This window comes from Borostomias antarcticus (genome assembly GCF_949987555.1).
Source record: "Borostomias antarcticus genome assembly, chromosome: 3".
In the NCBI taxonomy this organism is placed as follows: Eukaryota; Metazoa; Chordata; class Actinopteri; order Stomiiformes; family Stomiidae; genus Borostomias; species Borostomias antarcticus.
Window position 1 is genome coordinate 7,104,200 of NC_140236.1, and position 19,841 is coordinate 7,124,040.

Genomic DNA, 19,841 nt, shown 5'->3' on the forward strand with positions numbered 1-19,841 from the left:
ATTATTAAGGAAATAAACCATCGGCCACAGGTTGGAGCAGTATCATTTTGAGACTAGTAAGCCTCGACTTAAACAGGTCCAATGGCGCCATCTGCTGTCGCTTTTGAAAAGTGCAGTGCAAATCCGGAGAGCAACCATGTTACAACGACTAAAATCAGTTACAACCACATTAGTGCTTTACTTTGTTTTCTGGCTTTATGTTACACATCATCGCACAATTAATAGAAAAACATTTACTTAGGCTATTTAAAAGGATTTTAATTGCCGTGTGTGTAAAAGAGAGAGGGAGAGAGAACTTTTCTGAGATCTGTTTTGAATGCAGCCTAATTATAACATTTCAGACCTGTGCCCGCATAGCATCAGTGAACTGAACTATGTCCTGTACTCAAAGAGCTAAACGCATCCAACTCTGTCACATCTTGGGAAGAGAGTCACCCCTAGTGAAATAGGATAGGTTTTAGTGTTGTGTTCCAAAGTCAAATGGATACTGACTGACCTGACTAAGGGACTCGAACACTATCACCCTATAACCTACTGCAAGGCAAGTAGACCTTTTTTCAACCTAATTATTTGGACACATCTTTAGTGAGTATGTTAAACAATTGTTGTAGTGCAAGCCGAGATACTAAGCATGCACATTCGTTGGAGCCAAAGGGAAAATTCACTCACCCCAGAAGCCCTACAACTTGGCCTTCACGGCATTTCCTCGTATCCATAACCATTCGCTATAATGAACAAATGCTAATAATTGGAATTTGGGAATTTTTTTCTTAAGAGGGGAGTGTCTTGATTTGTTAGTGGTGGTGATGCGTCCTGTTATGTAATTTTACAGAAAGGTAAAATGCACTGCTGATGGCCATTCAGAGCATTCATACAAATTACCACTAGGTGGCGACAAAGCTCCATGCTTTCATATATTTATATCGGGGAACAGTTTACAGAAACAGTTTACTCGTTCACTCACCCTCTATTCCCCATGTAGAGTTTGTCATAATAGTGAACTATAGGGAACGATTAAACGGTTTTCGGACACTACACTGAACGTCATTGTGTCGGATATTCGTGGACTCAAGCAAACAGACGCGCACATAGGCTATCATGTAAACAAACCGAGCACTGGCAGCAGGTTTAAATATCAGGTAGTAATCTATTTCCAATTAAATCCCAAATTGTTGACATTCTAATGATGTGCAGGTGTGCTTTTGTCAACTACGGTGCTGTGCTAATATCAAGCTGTACAGTTGCACAATAAGACCGTGATTGCCAGTTAGCTTCCATAACATTAACGGTGGCTAAAGCAGTTAGCTAACGTTACAAAGACGATTCCTGTAGCTAATTTGATGCTGTTGGTTCAACTTCTGTTTCTCAGGCATAAACGGAGCATATGCAGCAATATAGCTACAGGAATCATCTTAACGTTAGCTAACTGCTTTAGCCAGCGATCATCTGTTTACACCTTTGCATTAAACACACTCCACATTCTAGAGCAACTTTAGAGTAGATGTTGGGTAGGGGTGTTAACACACCACATTTATAACAGTCCTAGGTATGTAGCCTAACCCCCCTCTTTATACACGTTCTATAAACTATTATGATATAATATTCAAATTCTCGGAATGGTGAGAATGAGTGTAGGGGTTTGTGTCCTGATGTAAACTGTATTCTCTCTTCAGGTGCCACAACTCCCATAACAATAGAGAGGTGGTGATTTACGAGCACTGAAGAAATGCGCTTCCTGTTTCCTGTAGCATTGTCTGTTCTGTATTCTTTTTATAAACCCACAAAAGAAAAACTAATCTTCAACATCACTTTCCGAGGGCAGTCTCCATGAAGGTAACATTGTTTGTGAATATTGTGAAATATTTAAATGGAATGTTGATGTTAAAAACATTCACGTCTAAACATATTGTAGACAAGAGAACATGTTGCTTATAAATGTTACAAATAATGCACAAATAAGTTGTAATGTGTATCGCTATCTTTCTCTGAAACATCAAGCTGATCACACGAAGTAGGAATGTAAATAAGGGTTTGTCTGTTTTTTTCTTTCAAGTGTGCGGTCTGCATTGTAAGACAAAACGACACTACCATTGTTTATTTTGTGCTTCAACGATATTGCGACATGACAACTTTGTAAGGTGTGCAAGCCACCCATGACTGCCAGGATGTTCTCCAACATTCCTGATGTCCCACCCTTGACTGCCAGGATGTTCTCCCTCATTTCTGATGTGCCACCCTTCACTGCCAGGATGTTCTCCAACGTTCCTGATGTCCCACCCTTGACTACCTGGACGTTCTCCCTCATTTCTGATGTGCCACCCTTCACTGCCAGGATGTTCTCCAAGGTTCCTGATGTCCCACCCTTGACTGCCAGGACGTTCTCCAACGTTCCTGATGTCCCACCCTTGACTACCTGGACGTTCTCCCTAATTTCTGATGTGCCACCCTTCACTGCCAGGATGTTCTCCAAGGTTCCTGATGTCCCACCCTTGACTGCCAGGACGTTCTCCAACGTTCCTGATGTCCCAGCCTTGACTGCCAGGACATCCACCATAGCTGAAGTAATCTTAACGTCTGGCGGGTTGATTTACTGACTTTGCACCCTTGCTATGCTGACCACAGTGTCCTCCCCAATGTTCTGTAAAGGTTAGGGATGTTCGTCACCTTTAAAGAACTTAGGACATGTTGCACAAGGTCCCCAGAACGTCCCATCCTATGTATCTGTGTTGAGCACTGAGCTTTATCTGTAGCCCAACATAATTTTAAACTCAGAAGAGGAAAAAAAAAAAAGGCAAACTGCTGAACAGTTGAGTGTCTTCTAATAACATTTGTCAAACTAGAAATGGTGCTCAGAGAGCAAAGACCTCCGGCCCTGAATGCATTTGTGTCTCTGTGCACGCCAGAATCTAACCTGGCCCATAATACACCCCTGCTGACAGATGTACAGATGGAGGTACACACGCCGCCAAACATTACCCCTCGCCTTGTGCTATCGCTGGGGCAGAGGTAATTTGGCCATTCATTTATTTTGTTTCAATAGGTTTCCATCAGCTCCCCTGGTGATGTTTTAGATACGTTTACATGAGAAAAAGCAGGTTGTTTTAACCAGGGTGGAACCAACAAATCAACTGACTTTTCTTGAAGAGACGGTGTTCTGTTGTATCATGTCCCTATTCTGTATGTTTTATTATTGTAATCAGGGCGGCATTGAAAAAGAGGGCTTTCTCTCAGTTGTCTTCCCTGTATAAGTAAAGGTTTCAATTCAGAAGCCTGTGGTTCATGAACATGTATGGGCAGGGGTGTGGTGCTACTCCTAGATGAATAGGCTGCACAGGACTCACAATGTAAATATGTTTAAATTGGCGGGTAGTCTACAATACATCATTAACCTCCTAAAGACCTCAGCACCTGTCTCCCTTTAGGGATATGGTAAACGTAGTCATTCTGTCTTGAGGGGGACAAAGAGCAAATCCATCCCCTCTGGAATTTTTCAGACATTACGTACCAACAAAACATCCTCTCATCATGTTGAGAATACAACTAGACTGTGTAAACAAACGGGACTTGTTTAAATTACACAGCAGTAGGCCAATTGCTGTCAGTGAAAAGACAAAACAAAACTTTGGCATCCATTTGAGTCAAACCAAGTTAAGATGAGCTTTGAGGGGACAGTAATGAAAGAACTGAGAGAAAACGCTTTAAATCAGAGCAGGCAATTAAAAATCACCAGGCAATTCAGAGCAGTTTGTGTGCGTGTGTGTGTGTGTCAGGTGATACCTGTCATACTACTCTCCCTGATACATGTCATACTCTCTCCCTGATACATGTCATACTACTCTCTCCCTGATACCTGTCAGGCTACTCTCTTCCCTTGTTCTTCACCATCTCAAGTCGGGTCATGTTGAAGTGTGTAATGGCGTGTGCGTATATTAATAAAAAGAAAGTACATCAGATGCTGTCTCACTGGGCCACTTCCCCTCCTGCCTCCTGCACACTCGTATAGTGACTGATGACATGACCATACTTGCATGAAGCTCTGTGGAAGGAGAGATTATTTTCTTGGGATTTCCTGCTTGGCAGAGAGTCAGCGATGTCTTTGTAATTTTGTGATGCCTGGGAAAATTGATAGGGAAATAATAGTGAACATTGTCACATTATGTTTTAATAGTGGACTCATATTTGTGGATTCTCACAACACTAAGCGACAGCATAATTCCATAATGGTCAGAAGGTTCTAACTATATCTATGAAAATGTTGAGATGGGCACCAATTGTAGACTAAATGAATTCTGGACATAGAACTGACAATTTACATGTTGGTGCTTATTGAAGTAACATCACGACCATGGCTACTGCTCACTCCAAGCAAAGAAAGTGATTTTATTTACAGCAAATGGGATCCTCATCCTACAACTGAGCGAGGGGAAATGCAAGGCAGGCTCATTGCTTTGAGTCAATTTCAATAGGCCAGCATGCCTCAACTCCCAACAACCTAGGGGCTACTCTACGGGTAGCCATTGCCATTTCGTGTGTAAAATAGATGATAAAAGCTCATGTAATCAATATTAGATGAACTGGGCTATTTTACCTCAGCGAGCAACTGGCAAGAGATTGGCCTGTGGGCGTTTCACATAACTTTCAATAGCGTAGCCTATCTCCTTTCAGTCGCAGTTAGCGAGACCCTGACCTGTGAGACGTGTGTAAAGGAGTTCCATTGAAATGGAGTGTTTCTCTATCGTTATCTATTTCTATCTTGTCAGTGCTGCCTATGCTGGAATAGATGGAATACATTGGACATATACAGGTACGTTTTCAAACTTTTTATTTTTAATTTTTATTTTAAAAAAACAACGTCTAAAATCTATAGATAAATAAATGGCACACAGGCTATTCCGAATGTAACTTAGTGATTTAATCTATGAAAACTCTGAAAGTAACCTTGTCTATTGAAAAAAAATACAGCCTAAACGATAACTTTGCATATACTGATTTCAGTGCGCACACAAAACTCAGATTAGGATCGGCATAATACCAATTTACTATTTATGCTTATTATAATAATGAATGCTGAGATATTCGGCGGTTTGGTTTCTGGGTGACATGCTTTTACAAACTGATTTACACAACCACTGGTCAGACTGGTTACACATCAAGGTGATGTGAATGTACTGCCTACACGGAGAACACAGGAGCATTATACTAGACTGAAAGAAGTCCTTTACTTGTGGTTCCCTCTTCCTGAACAAACTAAATAATCGCTTCCACGAGAATCCCTGAGCACATTGACAGTGTGAATTTGAGCCATGTTTGCATTGTTCGTATTTGTTTATAATCTGTCCCATTTCGTTTCCTGAGTAAAGAGGGGACGCTCGACCAGGTTCATTGGCCGGAGAAGTATCCTGCGTGCGGTGGCTTGAGACAGTCCCCTATTGATATCCAGCGACGCAGCGTGCGACACAACCCCAATATGTTGCAACTGGATCTCGAAGGGTATGATGCGCAAAAGGGCAATTTTCTCATGTCCAACAATGGACACTCAGGTACGGTTGTACGTCTGTCTGAGTCTGAATTAAAAGATTGTTGATGACTTATAGAGATCGACCTAATGATTTGTGTGCATTTCATTGAAGCCACGTAGCATGGGGTCTTACTTCAGAAACCATTTCCAACATTTAAGCATGATCATAGCCTACCCAACCCCTTCATTCAGAAGACTGCCACATAAAGTTCAAAACGAATATTTCACTCCTTTTTGGCAGTTCAAATCAACTTGCCTCCTTCTATGGTGATCGACAAGGGGCTCGCAGGCCGCTACACGGCCGTGCAGATGCACCTCCATTGGGGGGGCTGGGACCTAGAGGCCAGTGGATCTGAGCACACTGTGGACGGCATTCGCTACATGGCAGAGGTAGGCGGCACAACCATGACGAGTGCCTCTCAATCAAAGGGCATTATTATCCTGCCTTTTCTTCAGTTTACTTGACAACAACCATAATACAATATCAGAAATCGTTCCAGATGGGATAATGCATGATATCACTGTTTTTCTGCTAAATGCATTAGTTATCTTAAATAACGGACATTGTGCTGGGGAAATTTCAGCATACACTTGATGATAAACATTGACACCTGTGTGCTCTGGCCTCTTATGTTTCAGCTCCATGTAGTCCACTACAATTCTGACAAGTACAATAGCTTCGCAGAGGCCAAAGATAAACCAGATGGATTGGCAGTTCTTGCCTTTTTCTATGAGGTGAGATACAGTACAGTATAAAGACACACTATGTGGACAAAAGTAACATTGCACCTACAGGAGCTTATCCCATTCGAAATTCATAGGCATTAATATGGAGTTGGTCCCCCTTTAACAGCTTCCACCCTTCTGGGGAGGCTTTCTACAAGATTTTGGAGTGTGTCATCCAGAAGAGCATTTGTGAGGATGAAAGGATGCAGGATGGAATATTCCTGAAATTCACTTCATTGAATTAGAGTCAGATCTAATCTATATCAAATAGCGGGTTGTGACCAAAATGTGTGCCAAAGTGTTGGCTATGGCATGAACTCACAGACGACATACAGTAGAAAGCTTTGCACGAAACTGGACCATATGCTGAATGGACAAATATACCCTCTCCAATACATATGATGGCATAATCATGTTGGACACCCTGCTCTGTAAAATGATGTATTGACCGGGAGATTGCGTGCTAAGTGAGACTTCCCTTCCAGGGGAGTCGGTGGCACTTTTGGCTGTGCGAGGTCATCGCTGTGGCAACACTGCCAGGGGCCATGCTTCCCAGCAGGCCTAATGTGGTACAGCTGGATGCTGGTGTGCTGTTCAGCTGCTAAATGAGCCAGTGCTTCTATCACTGTTAATGCAAGCAACTGGGAAGCCGCTTGTCTGAGATTTTTCAGCATATCCTGCCACAGGGAACTTTTTAGCCCTTTATTCAGCTGATAATGTTGATGATTGATGATTGTTTAAATCATTTTTTTTTTCTATCTATCTATCTATCTATCTATCTATCTCTCTCTCTCTCTCTCTCTCTCTCTCTCTCTCTCTATCTATCTATCTATCTATCTATCTATCTATATTCTAGGATGGACATTTTGAGAACACATACTACAGCGATTTCATCAACAACCTGGCTAAGGTCAAGTATGCAGGTGATTTGCTTAATTCAGATTTGTTTTTGAGCTCCGAGATTTTACTTTTTCATGTTTTTTTCAATGCCAATGTTTCTTTGATCACTTTCACTGCCCCCCCCCCCCACACACACACACTTCGCCCCTCTCTGCTCCTCTAACAGGACAGTCCATGAACATTTCCACCATCAATGTACGCTCAATGCTGCCGGAGAACTTGAACCATTTCTACAGGTACCAGGGCTCGCTGACCACTCCCCCCTGCTATGAGAGCATTCTATGGACCGTTTTTGACACACCCATTACCCTCTCCCTTAATCAGGTACATGACTCCTGAGGCTTCACATATTTACTTGTGCTCCTGCGAGGCGTGCAAGTAGGGTGTTCTGTTCACTGCTGTGTGTGTGTGTGTGTGTGTGTGTGAGTGTGTGTGTGTGTGTGTGTGTGTGGCGGGGGGATGGTTGTATGTGGGTATGTAGCTGGATGGGCATGTTCGCACCATAGCTCGTTGACTTTCATACTTGGTACATATATTCTGCCAAAGGTACCCTGGACCTGATTAGAGTTTGGAGCGGATCCGAAATACAGGGTGGATCCACAAATGATTTTTCTCTTGCGTTATGAATGTAAAGGACTTAGTAATACTTCTGACTGACCACCAGAGAGCAGCTATGACTACTTACCATGATTTGACATTGAGCTCCTTGTGAACATTTTGGAAAACGTTTTTGACTGCAGTGTCTTCAGAAGCTTGCACTCGACAAACACGTTCAGCGGATTTCACACCCATACGGTCCAGCTTGGTTCCAGGTTCAAAACTCTTTATTTTATATAAGGATTTTCTGAAACGTCAGTGGAGGCGAAATTCACTTCCTGATTGTGAACAAAAACAAAAGTGCTCTATAAGGCACAAGTTGGCACCTTGCCTGAGTGCAGTCTAGTTAATAATGTAATTATATATATTAACACCTAATCTGCATGAGTAGTGTCAAAAATTATTGCAAAGGCAGCTGTGTTTGTCTTGTAGCCACACAGCAAATTCTAAACCGTTCAAACCCTTTGGTTTAAGATTCCCTTTGATTTATAAAATGATAATCCTCTCCCTCCTTCAGATCAGGAAGTTGGAGAGCACCCTGATGGACCACGAGAACAAGACCCTGTGGAATGACTACCGCATGGCCCAGCCTCTTAACAACCGCGTGGTGGAGTCCTCCTTCCTGCCTCGCCTCGGCAAAGGCAGTATGTAACTCTGGAACGAAATAGCAGTCCAATACTCTGCAGGTCCTGCCCTTTGGCGCTAGGATAACTTGGTTCCTACTTTCCATGGCACCAGTGGTTATCTAGTTCTTGATGTAAATGGTCATATTATAGCTCCCATGTGAAGGAAATCCTTATCCTGTGTTTTCTTTTTGCCTTTTCCTCAAAACAGCATTTTGTCGTCAAGAAGAAATTGAATCAAAACTCCTGAGGATTGAAAGCCTCATTACTTCACTTGGAAAGCACATTTCTAGTGAGTGGAACCGTGAGATTATCCTAGAGGGCTAGCAGCAGCTGTTTTTAATTGAACTGACTTTTTGAACTTTACTTCTCTCCTTTCATGGCACAAACTAGCATACCTGTACTTGAACCGTAGATTCATTAGATTGTGTTTTTGTTTGCTTGTCATTAGGTGCAAGTTCAAGTACAAGGCCCTCCAGAAATGGTGAGTAGATAGGACAGGCGTCACTCTGGTTTCACATGGAGGGTATTGCTCAAATATCAAAGTACCTCATATCCGCTGTTTGTATGAGAATGCAGCGTACTGTTATTTGCACCTCAGCCATTGAACAGACGCTTACAACATGAATTAGTGTGTGCCTGGCACAGACTCGAACCGACTACCTTTCTGTCACTGGTCAGATGCGCTAACCACCGGCCTCCCAGTACAGTACCACCCTGTTATTCCCGAGCGTTCATGCCGATATCAGAGACTAACCGCAGCCCTCCTGTCCTCAGAGCCCAGAGTGCTGTCTCCGCTGGTGCTCCAGTTCCCGGAGAGGAATGCCTGGAGCTACGCCCTGGCCGACCTGGACCACTCCATGGACCTGCAGTCCTTCACGGCCTGCATGGACGTCCGTATGCACACCGGTGGCGTGCACACCGTCCTCTCCTACTCTACTGACAGACATGACAACGAGCTGCTGATCACGGTGGGCCACGAGGTGGGCCTGTGGATCGGCAACGAGTTTGTCAACCTGCCGCATAACGTCTACCCGCACGACTGGGCCAACTACTGCATCACCTGGTCCTCCCACACAGGGGGGGCGGAGCTGTACCTGAACGGCATGGCGGGGGAGGAGCAGTACCTGAAGGCCGAGTACGAGGTGAGATCCGGAGGGGATTTCATCCTGGGGAAGGACAAGGACGGTTTCCTGGGCATCTCGGATTCGGACGCCTTCGTGGGTCAGATGGCGAATGTGAATGTGTGGGACTACGTGCTGAGCCCGTCGGAGATCCGGGAGCAGATGCCGTGCCAGAACGCCACGCTGAGGGGCAACGTGTTCAGCTGGGGGGTCACCCAGCTCAGCCTGTACGGAGGGGTGAGACTGGAGACTGACCGCAGGTGCCCGTAACGCAGCCGCCTCCCCCAGGCCTGTTCTTTCGATCCAGAGGCTCTGCACTGTCAACACAACGTAGAGCCCAGCCGTGCGGCATGGTTCCGAGTGGCAGCAGTTAGCCCGCCAGCCAGTTAGGCTTTTGTACCAAAATATCAAATCAACCTACATGAAGTACACAAAGGAAACTAAATCAAATATTTGATGTACAGCAGAAGGGACTATCATAACATCAACACATGTATCATTCATATCTTTGTATCCTCAATAAACTTCTATAGCTCTGACATGCATCTTGAGTGATTCCTTCTACAGGTATGTAATCTGGTCAGGGGGCGGACTGGGGAAATAATTCAGGTCGGGCAACGTAGCCCCAGTTGGCCCTGGACGGGCTTTCCGATTTGTTGAGGGGGGGGTGCTGAGCGATCTGTTGAGTGGGGGGGGGGGGGGGGGGTTCTGAGCGATCACATCGGACCGGCCCATCGGGACAGCAGAGCTATCCACTGTCAACAGTTTCACAGACCGAGAACTGGCTCTGGAAATTTCTCATGTATTTTTATTCCTGTGATTGACAAACATGCCCCTTTTGTTTGTCATAGACTGCGGGGTCACTCAAACTTGTGGTACTCCAAAGAGTTTCCAGAACTCCTACTGGGCTGAGGCTAGAATAACTAACCTGGTATCTGATTGGCATCTTTTCAGTCAAATGAGAAATAAATGTACTGCTACATAAAAAACAGACATGTTGCACTTGGCAAGTCCCATCTGAATGATAGCTGCATGGTTTGGCTATTGTTTGCAAGCTAGCTAGCAACTACTACTATTAGGTAGAACAACAAAGTTGAGCAACAGTAAAATAATTATAGAGTAGGCTGGCGTGAGGTCATAGTTCAGTGTTTGTATCAGGGCAGCCGCACTCATTTGGGACAAAGCTGTAGCTCCTTGCAGCTGATGATGAGCAGGCAAATTAATTCTATAGTTGGCAGCTGGAACACTGGGGGCGGAGTTCTATTCAGAGCAGTATTTCTCTTGGGTGGCGGCTTAGATAAGTATTTTATGTTAAAATGAGCCAAAACGTAAATTAATTAAAAATACGGCCCTGTCATGGTCTGTCCAGGACCCCTGCGGATACCCGTGCCAAATATGAATGCTGTCAAACTGATGGTGTCCTAGGATAGTCTGGATAGATAGACGGACAGATAGCGGACAGGCCGGCAGACAGGCTGGCCAAGGGTAGCTCTATTATAGTATAGGTAATAACCTCAGTTTTTTCCCCAGGGATTTTTGGAGCTCCAATTGGGGTCAGTGTGGGGGACACCTCTACATGAAAGCTGAGATGTCCATTGTGGTTTGGAGGTGTGTTCATGAATGGCGGCAGTAAGCCAATAGAAAAGCACACGAAGGAAACAGAGTAACTGTCATAGCATTGATCATTGATATCTTTATATTGCATGTTGGGTGATTCATTATCTGACATACAGGATAATTGAATTACACATGCTAATGCAATTCAGGGTTCTCGGTGCAGTTGCAGGGGACATGGGGAAGTCATTCATAAATATGGAGAAACTAGTTTAGTCATATAAATACAAATTACATCCTAGCTTTCCTATTCAACATTCAATTCAGCACCCGTTTTGCGTCACATCTTTCTCAGAAGACAGTGAAACTCTCTGGTTCCTTCCAGCAGTCTGTTTCTTTGGGAGGGTCTCCATCACCCAGCCTGATCTCCACCTTGTTCCTCTTGGCAAACATCTGGCTGATCTCCAGGAAGGTCTTGTTCTTGGTCTCTGGCACCACCAGCCAAATATAGACCAAGGTGGCCAGGCAGATTATGGAGAAGATGATGAAGCTGTATGGTCCTAGTCCTCTCTGTAAGGCCAAGGTGAAGGGAGGGAAACATGAGACATCTGGCTTGCCAAATTCGTTTTGGTTTATTGTCACGTAAGCAGAAATGAGCACAGAACACAACAGAAATGAGCACAGAACATAACAGAGAGGCTCATTTTATCTGTCCCTCATGGCTGTATCAACAATACAGCTCTTGTAACTTTGCACAGAAACTCAAGTCCTTATCACGGAAAGGACATGGTGTGACTTGGCTTCCTGTGTAGTGAGCAAGACTTCTGGGAACACTGATGGACACTGACCTCCAGGAAGGGAAACATCAGTCCGACGGTGAAGTTGGACAGCCAGTGCACAGACCCTGCCACCATGAAGGCTGCCGGTCTAGATGACTGTCTGAACATCTCTGTGGTCACCACATACGGAATGGGACCTGCAGACCACATGTTGTCAAGCTCATCCCTTAACACTCCACCCTCTGACATCATCAGACTGTTTCAGAGGAAGGTCATGACACACATAAACAGCTTAGATTTGGACACACACTGTAGGTAATCATCACAAACACTTCCATATGCATTAGCTAATTCAAACAACACCTCACTAATGGAGTGCCCCGTCGCGATCACAACACTTTAACAACCATGTACAAGTCTGACTTACTGGGTCCGATGGCGTGTCCCATGACGTAGATGATGACACAAGCTATGCTGATGTAGGGCATCAACTCCACACTCTCCTGTTTACAGAGTAAAGCAGCCAGTGTTGTTGTTGTTGATGTCTGCGGGGTTTATGTTGTGTCTTATAGCCACCTTTCTCCTTCCCATATAGGACAGGAGAAACGCGTCACCTCAGCTGAACTCCTCCAAAACCCTCAGAGTTCAAGTCCCTACTCCCTCTGTATCTGTGGCAGCTGTGGAAACCGGCAGTTTGGGGGATATAACACTCAAGCATCACGTTGCCATGTATTTTGCTGTGGGTACTATGAGAGACTTATGGGATATTGAGTTTTCTTTTTCAACTGACTCTTTCTGTGTGTCTAATAATAACAACTAATAATGGCTGGTGGTGGTGCTGCAGTACCTGGAAGCTGAGGGCCACGGTGAGGAGAACACAGGCTACACAGCAGATCCCAAAACCAATGAGGAGGAGCAGTCTCCGCCCTGAGGCCTCCACGATGAACACCTGAGGATGAGCCAATCACAGTCAGGGAAAACGGCATCCTGTGCAAGCTTCAATGGGGGGGGGGGGGGGGGGTTGTAACTGTGGTGGATCAGGAAAGTATTTGAATTGGGGGAAAACAACTGTGTTCATCGCCGAGGGGCTACCTACAGCAGCTATGGTCATGAAGACATTCACAGCTCCCGTTCCAACAGTCACATACTGGATGTCACTGTCCTTGACTCCTGCAGAGCCGTATATACTGTCTGCGTAGTAGTAGATCTAAGGAGACACGTAGTTATCAAACAAAATCAATCAAATATGTTATCAAAAATATGAATATATTCGATATATACATGTTCATATCCCTAGGTATCTAGGTGATGTGGTGATCAGTGAGTCTATGCGTGAGACAGGGGCAGCGATGAGGACAGAGACGGGCAGCGAGAAGGACAAAGACAGGGACAGAGTCAGGGAGAGGGACAGAGACAGACAGGGACAGACAGGGGCAGGGACATACTGTAGACAGGGGCAGGGATATAGGCAGGGACAGAGACTGACAGGGACAGAGACTGACAGGGACAGACAGAGACAGGAGCAGAGATAAGGACAGAGACAAGGGCAGGGACAAGGACAGGGGCAGAGACAGAGACAGGGACAGGGGCAGAGACAAGGACCGAGACAAGAACAGAGACAGGGACAGAGATACAGACACACAGACAGAGACAGGAGCAGAGACACAGACAGAGACAGGAGCAGAGACAAGGACAGAGGCAGGCACGGTGGCAGAGACAGGGACAGAGTCAGAAACAAGGACAGAGGCAGGGACAGGGGCAGAGACAGAGACAGACAGGGACAGAGACGGCAGGGGCCGGGGCAGGGAGGACTCACAGCATTGACCCCAGACAGCTGCTGGCCCATGTTCATGGCGATGATGGAGACCAGCTGCCAGCGGAGGGAGCGCTGGGATAGGAGGGTGAGCACAGAGAGCCGGCCCTCGGCTCGCTCTGATTGGTCCTCCAGGCGCATCTCATCCAGCTCCTCGTCCACGTCCTTCCAGCCTCGCAGGCGCTGCAGGGCTGAGGACACACACACACACACAGACACACACACACACACACACCAGGCCCATCTGGCTTAATACATCAATTTACAATAGCTACATTTTACTTCAATTGGATTTAACGTTTACTAAAGTTTACTTCAATTGGATTTAAAGTTGATAATGAATTAACAAATGAATGAATAAAGTTCAATGTGATAGGTAAATAAACTTTTTTTAATCTATTTCTATCTTGCTTTTGATTTTTATCTATCTCTCTTTCCTCTCTCTCTCTCTCTCCCTCTCTCTCTCTGTCTCTGTCTCTCTCTCTCGCTCTCTCGCTCTCTCTCTCTCTCTCTCTCTCTCTAGGATGTGAGGCCTGCTGCGTGTTCTCAACCTCACCTCTCCTGGCAGTCCTCTCATCCCCTCTCTGGATCAGCATGTACCTGGGACTCTCGGGGAAGAAGGGCAGGAGCAGCAGCTCCAGCAGGGCAGGGATACCTGTGAGACCCAGCATCAGAGGCCAGCCTGGGGGAGGGGAGGAGGACACACACACACACACACACACACACATCTGGCTTAATACATAGGAGGAGGACACACACACAGGATCCTCCAGTAACCAACCGTCCAAGCACCAGTCAGCATGGAACTTGGAGCAACAGGTGTGTAGGGATCTCGCCTAATGGTAGCCTAGAGTTGCTATCCTAATCGCGTGAGCTCACATCCTGCTTTCCACAAGAATTTTTTTTGTGAGGAAGTTTGGCTTCCAGGCTAGCTTAACGGGTTGAAATGGAGTGCAAGCCAATTGACGCTGATGGGTTTTATAACCAAGCAATAATTGGGCATAGACAGACTTGATACGCCATGACAGGATATACAGTAAGTGACTCAACCAGCCAGAGCCTGTACATATGGGGGTCAGGGCATGACTGTACCTGTGCTGCTGCCAAGGATGTTCCTGATGCCCAACACCTGGGCACTGAGGATACCGATGGTGATGAAGAGCTGGGGCACGATGCCAATGGCACCCCGCAGGTTCTTGGGGGAGAGCTCTCCCAGGTACATGGGAACAACGTTGGATGACAGGCCTGTGAACGGTGCACCAGGACATAGTATTACTGTATTACTATGACTTTAACTATAACGGACTGCATTTCAATGCTATCTTATTGGAGTGGGGTCCAGTGAACATTTGAATCGTTCCCCTGACCTGCGCAGATGCCCACTAATATCCGGCTGACGATGATGATCTCGTACGACTTGGCGATCTGGCTCGTTCCCATCATCACAGCCGGAACGATGGAGAAGATGTTATTGAAGAGGAGCGTGCCCTTCCTGTCATGTGATCATTCGTGATAAAACCCTATCCAGCTTCAACATCATAATCAGCCAATAATATCAAAGCTATAACTAGGATGTGTGGATTTTCTACACAACATGAGCATACCTTCCTAATTTATTGACCAGTGGGGCCACCATCAGAGAGCCAAAGAGGCCCCCCAGGGGGTACATGGATACAGACAGGGACCACAGCAGAGTCAGGAGGTTCTCCTCCATTGGTTGGCCATAGCGTTCCAGGTAGGTGGAGTTATAGAACTGCTGCATGTACTGATAACAGCAGGACAAACACAACACTTTTAGTAGTGTTCACTGTTGTATATTCAACATTGATACTGTACAACACGAGTGTGAACTGAATTACCTGTGATGGGGAGTTGACCACAGCCACGTTGTAGCCATATTGGAAGGAGGACCCAAAGGCAGATATGAGGGTTGCCAAGGCTAGCACAGCAGTTAGCCTCTGCACAGCGACATAGAGAGAATATGAAGGGACTCATTGTTAGCAGCATTTCTCTCAAGAGGACCTATCTCAATTCATTTTGACTGATTATTCAAAGAATCAAATTAGCAAACGCAGTGAAATGACTCACCCCTCTCCTTTCTGCAGGTTTTCCTAGAATCTCCTCTCCGTTCATGGTGTGAGGCAACAATTGTCACCTGACAGCAGGCTGGTGTTGCTCTGCACCTGTGGATTCCAGATGCCCTTTGGACATTGGACCAGACAGGATAGCGGTTTACAGCTCGTGTTTATTATTTTGCTATTCTTGAATTTCTGACTTATGTTAGGATTAGTTACCTCAGCATTGCATGGTGAGGCTTTCTTGACTGAGTACTGGGGATAAAGGAGAATATGTTGCAACTTTTTCGTCTCAGCACAGCAGTGGGCTTTTTCACCAACAGCCGGAAGGTGTTTGGCCGGACATGTGTGTCAACCTGCAGGCCACCTGCCAAATACATGTCCACTGGTATATTGACTTGATATCTGGCTACTAAACACTTTTGGTTTGTGGGCTTTCCGTGTTCAACAAAGCTTTACTTGCATCATTCCCATTGCCAAAGCTAACCATACATGATGATGCACATGATGCATACATATATTAAAATCAAACGGTACTGTATAGAATAAATTGATTCATGAATGCAATCATCATGTAATGTAACACCAGGTAGTGAATAAACTTTGAATATAGCTAATTGTGTGTGTGTGTGTGTGTGTGTGTGTGTGTGTGTGTGTGTGTGTGTGTGTGTGTGTGTGTGTGTGCACACTCGTTCTTGTTCTTTTTCATAGGAGAGCTGCTTGGTGTTGACTATCTACTGAGTCAGACTGGACGACCACTGAAGAAGGACATGCTGGAGAAGGACATGCTGGAGAAGGACATGCTGAAGAAGGACATGCTGGAGAAGGACATGCTGAAGTAGGACATGCTGAAGAAGGACATGCTGAAGTAGGACATGCTGAAGAAGGACACGCTGGAGGATGTGGATAATGGCGAGGAAGAAGACGAGGGCTTAGAGGAAGACCAAACACCTGACCTTACTGTGTCAAATCTCCTCAATGACCCGAGCTTCCCCGTCTCCTCCCGGCCTGGTCCCTCCTCTGAACCCCTCTCCTCCTCCCTGGCTGCTGACATATGTAAATACATAATTACAGTATGTGTAAAGAAATAAGATCACTGTGTCTGCGTTTTGTCCCACTCCACTGTCCTTTGTTGACGACTTGGCAGAGTATCTAGTGGAGTTGAGGAACCAGACCTCTCTGGCCCTAACTGACCAGCAGGTCAGGTACATTTATTGTCTTCTTACTCTCCCTCTGTGCCCTGTCATACATGTTCACACTTGCACATGTTTTCGTTGTCTCATGTGCTCTTGTGTTCTCTCTCTGCTTAGGTGTGTCAGAACCAGCTGGACTATGACAAGCAGAGGGTGGTGTTTGCTGCCAGACACCAGAGCAGGCTGGACACGGGGAGGTTCAGGTCTCCAAAGAAGAGGAGGGAGTTCCCTCCAGGGGTGAAGAGTGTGAAGAGTTACGCACTCACCACCACTGCCCCGCTTGCGCAGTGGCCAGATTGCTGCCAACTGTTTGAGACCATCTTCATCAGGCTCTGTGCCGCAGTCCAAGAAGAAGGGGACTGGCACAGTCCAGATGGTAAATGGTAAATGGACTGCACTTATATAGCGCTTTTTATTCAAAACTCTTTACAAAGAAGGCCTCTCATTCACACACCAATGGCAGCAGTTGCCATGCAAGGTGCTAACCTGCTCATTGGGAGCAATTTGGGGTTCAGTATCTTGCCCAAGGACACTTCGACATGTGGAGGCGGGATTCGAACCGCTGACCCTATGATCATTGGACGATCTGCTCTACCACTGAGCCACAGCCGCCCCCTGTAAAAGGTCATCTTGCATTGGCCGGGAATCGAACCCGGGCCTCCCGCGTGGCAGGCGAGAATTCTACCACTGAACCACCAATGCTTAGATATGGGATAGGCAGAGGCATGGACACTGGACGAGTGCCGCTCTACCTCTCCCCTCCCAGAGGCATGGACACCAGACTAGTGCTCCTCTACCCCTCCCCTCCCAGAAGCATGGACACTGGGCTAGTGTACCTCTACCCCTCTACTCCCAGAAGCATGGTGTGGCAACCCAGAGCACGCACAGGCAACAGAGACACCTTGTGGAGAGACGAGGAAGCCGTACAGCAGGTTCACCCAACTGGCGGTTTAATGAAACTCAAGTTAATGGTACAACAGAAAAGTAGCCTGTCAATGGACGGGTAAACAAGGGCCCGCTCCTCCTGGAGTCTGGGCAACCGAAAAGGGCTCCACGCCAAGGGAAGTCGGCTCGCTGGGGCGATAGACGTGTAGGATACATGGCAGATAGTTTAGCAGCAACTAGTGACAAACGTAAACTGTTTAGTCCTATCTCACGTGGAGGGAGGCAGTAGCCTACTCTCCAGGTATGACCAGAAGATGGAGCCATATGTCTAATAACCAGGACCCAGTATTTCAAAGCATTCAATCTGGATCAAAATGATCGGGATTTTTATTAAATATCAAAAGTAGGTGTTTCAAATCAGGGTATATGTGATCCTGACGCTCCTAAATTGGAATATGGATTTGGTAATCCAATCCTACCCAGAATCCCGATCAAATGCTGTTCTTGAGTAGCCTATTTAAAAATTCTAAGGTAGAGTTTAGGATAGTTTTGATGTAAAAATCAGGATTATCCTGATCCCACTGGAAGGGAGGATCAAGCATGGATTCAAGGAGGATGTAGAGACGTGTAGGATACTACAATATATACATGGCATATATTTAATCATTATTTTATTCAATGATTGCATATTAAAGTAGTCTAGCACAGACCATGCCAAAACAATATCCATCCATCATCTTTCAGCCACTCTTCTAAGAGGTGAGTGCAAAGTTTTGTTTCCCTCAAGGTCAGTTTAATCTGCTCCTCAGCTAGATAGATCTGTTTCTCTGCTCTCTCGGTTTCTTTCCTCACCAGATCCCCATAGCCATCTTGACTCTTGAATCAGTATATGATAATAATGATAACATCTACATGAAACCTAGCGATCATGGTACAATAAAGCTTAATGTAATATGAACATAAATATGATGCACAGCAAAAGAATGGCCAGAGTGCTGTGAAGCCAAGACAAAGAACCTTGATTTTAAGGCCTTCTGCCTTGGTTCTATTGCGCATTTGGGGGTTATGGCAAAGAAAACCCACTATTTTCTAAAATAAAAAAACACAAAAAAACAACACAATTGACTCAAGATATTTGTCCACATTTTCGACCAAAAATTAAGTTAAGGTCTTTCGCCTTTGTAGGGTAGAATAGTTAGACCAGACAGATGGTTATGAATAGCACCACATTATGCAATTCTGGCCTATGTATTGTGTACTAATGCAGCTAAATGAATATGAATAATATTCTGATTTACACTTCCCAACATTTTCACGTCAATGAAATGTACTACTTTGACCAATGGAGGCCTATCCAAAGACTGCAAATCAGAATGATCCTATATGGAAATTCTGTGAAAAGCCAGGACAAAATCTACAAGATCAATTTGATCTGGGATAGCAAAAAAGTGATAACAAAGTCAGTGCACGCATTGTATAAAAACGTATATTACACATAAGGCCTACACTCTGCACTCAATTCATTCACTATGGGGATGAGCTGTACCATAGTGCAATTTTTCGCAAAGCCATTGGCCCAGTCTACTGTCAAAATCAATAATTTAGGGGAGGATCTCAGAGGTAAATATTGCATAATTCAGTAGCCATGTGTTTTTACGTTGTGCTTTGTGTCCTATGGCACCCTCTAGTGGGCGAAAGTGGCAACATTGCCGAAGAGTTTCTTGACCATAGGGAGGGAAAGTAATCTCATCGCCCCCTAGTGGTAGTGTTCCTAATGCCAAGAGAATGAATGGGATTTCTCATAGACACGTCTTTTGAAAAATTATATCTTGGTCAACACTGAAAAGTTAGTAGAATGCCTTAAAAGTCAAATACTTGGAGACAAACTTTATTGATTCTAGTGATCATAGTTAGATAAATTCCATTGACTTTGACTGAAGAAATGGAGCAATTTCGAAAATATGAAAGAAGGCGAAATACTGTTTGAAATTCTCACGGTTAGTAGCTTAGGTTATTACTGTAAAGACACAAAAAACAAGTTTTTGTTTTGATAA

At 45.2% G+C, this 19,841-nt stretch overlaps 2 protein-coding genes across 2 annotated transcripts; one reads left to right on the forward strand and one right to left on the reverse strand.

Annotated features, from left to right (window-relative positions):
• Positions 1-4,667: 4,667 nt before the first annotated feature.
• Positions 4,668-10,011, forward strand: ca6 (carbonic anhydrase VI). Its single transcript, XM_084436459.1, has 10 exons — positions 4,668-4,804; positions 5,361-5,540; positions 5,760-5,908; positions 6,158-6,253; positions 7,101-7,167; positions 7,311-7,468; positions 8,259-8,385; positions 8,576-8,656; positions 8,816-8,848; positions 9,142-10,011. Exons 1-10 carry the CDS (start codon positions 4,720-4,722, stop codon positions 9,756-9,758), a joined length of 1,593 nt encoding a protein of 530 aa, XP_084292585.1. The 5' UTR covers positions 4,668-4,719; the 3' UTR covers positions 9,759-10,011.
• Positions 10,012-11,152: 1,141 nt separating this feature from the next.
• On the reverse strand, positions 11,153-16,010 carry slc2a5 (solute carrier family 2 member 5). Its single transcript, XM_084461768.1, has 13 exons — positions 15,929-16,010; positions 15,723-15,835; positions 15,494-15,592; positions 15,239-15,399; positions 15,002-15,126; positions 14,727-14,879; positions 14,191-14,316; positions 13,638-13,825; positions 12,918-13,028; positions 12,669-12,770; positions 12,249-12,324; positions 11,891-12,018; positions 11,153-11,612 (listed from the first exon to the last, which is right to left on the reverse strand). Exons 2-13 carry the CDS (start codon positions 15,765-15,767, stop codon positions 11,394-11,396), a joined length of 1,533 nt encoding a protein of 510 aa, XP_084317894.1. The 5' UTR covers positions 15,768-15,835; positions 15,929-16,010; the 3' UTR covers positions 11,153-11,393.
• Between the last annotated feature and the right edge of the window lie 3,831 nt (positions 16,011-19,841).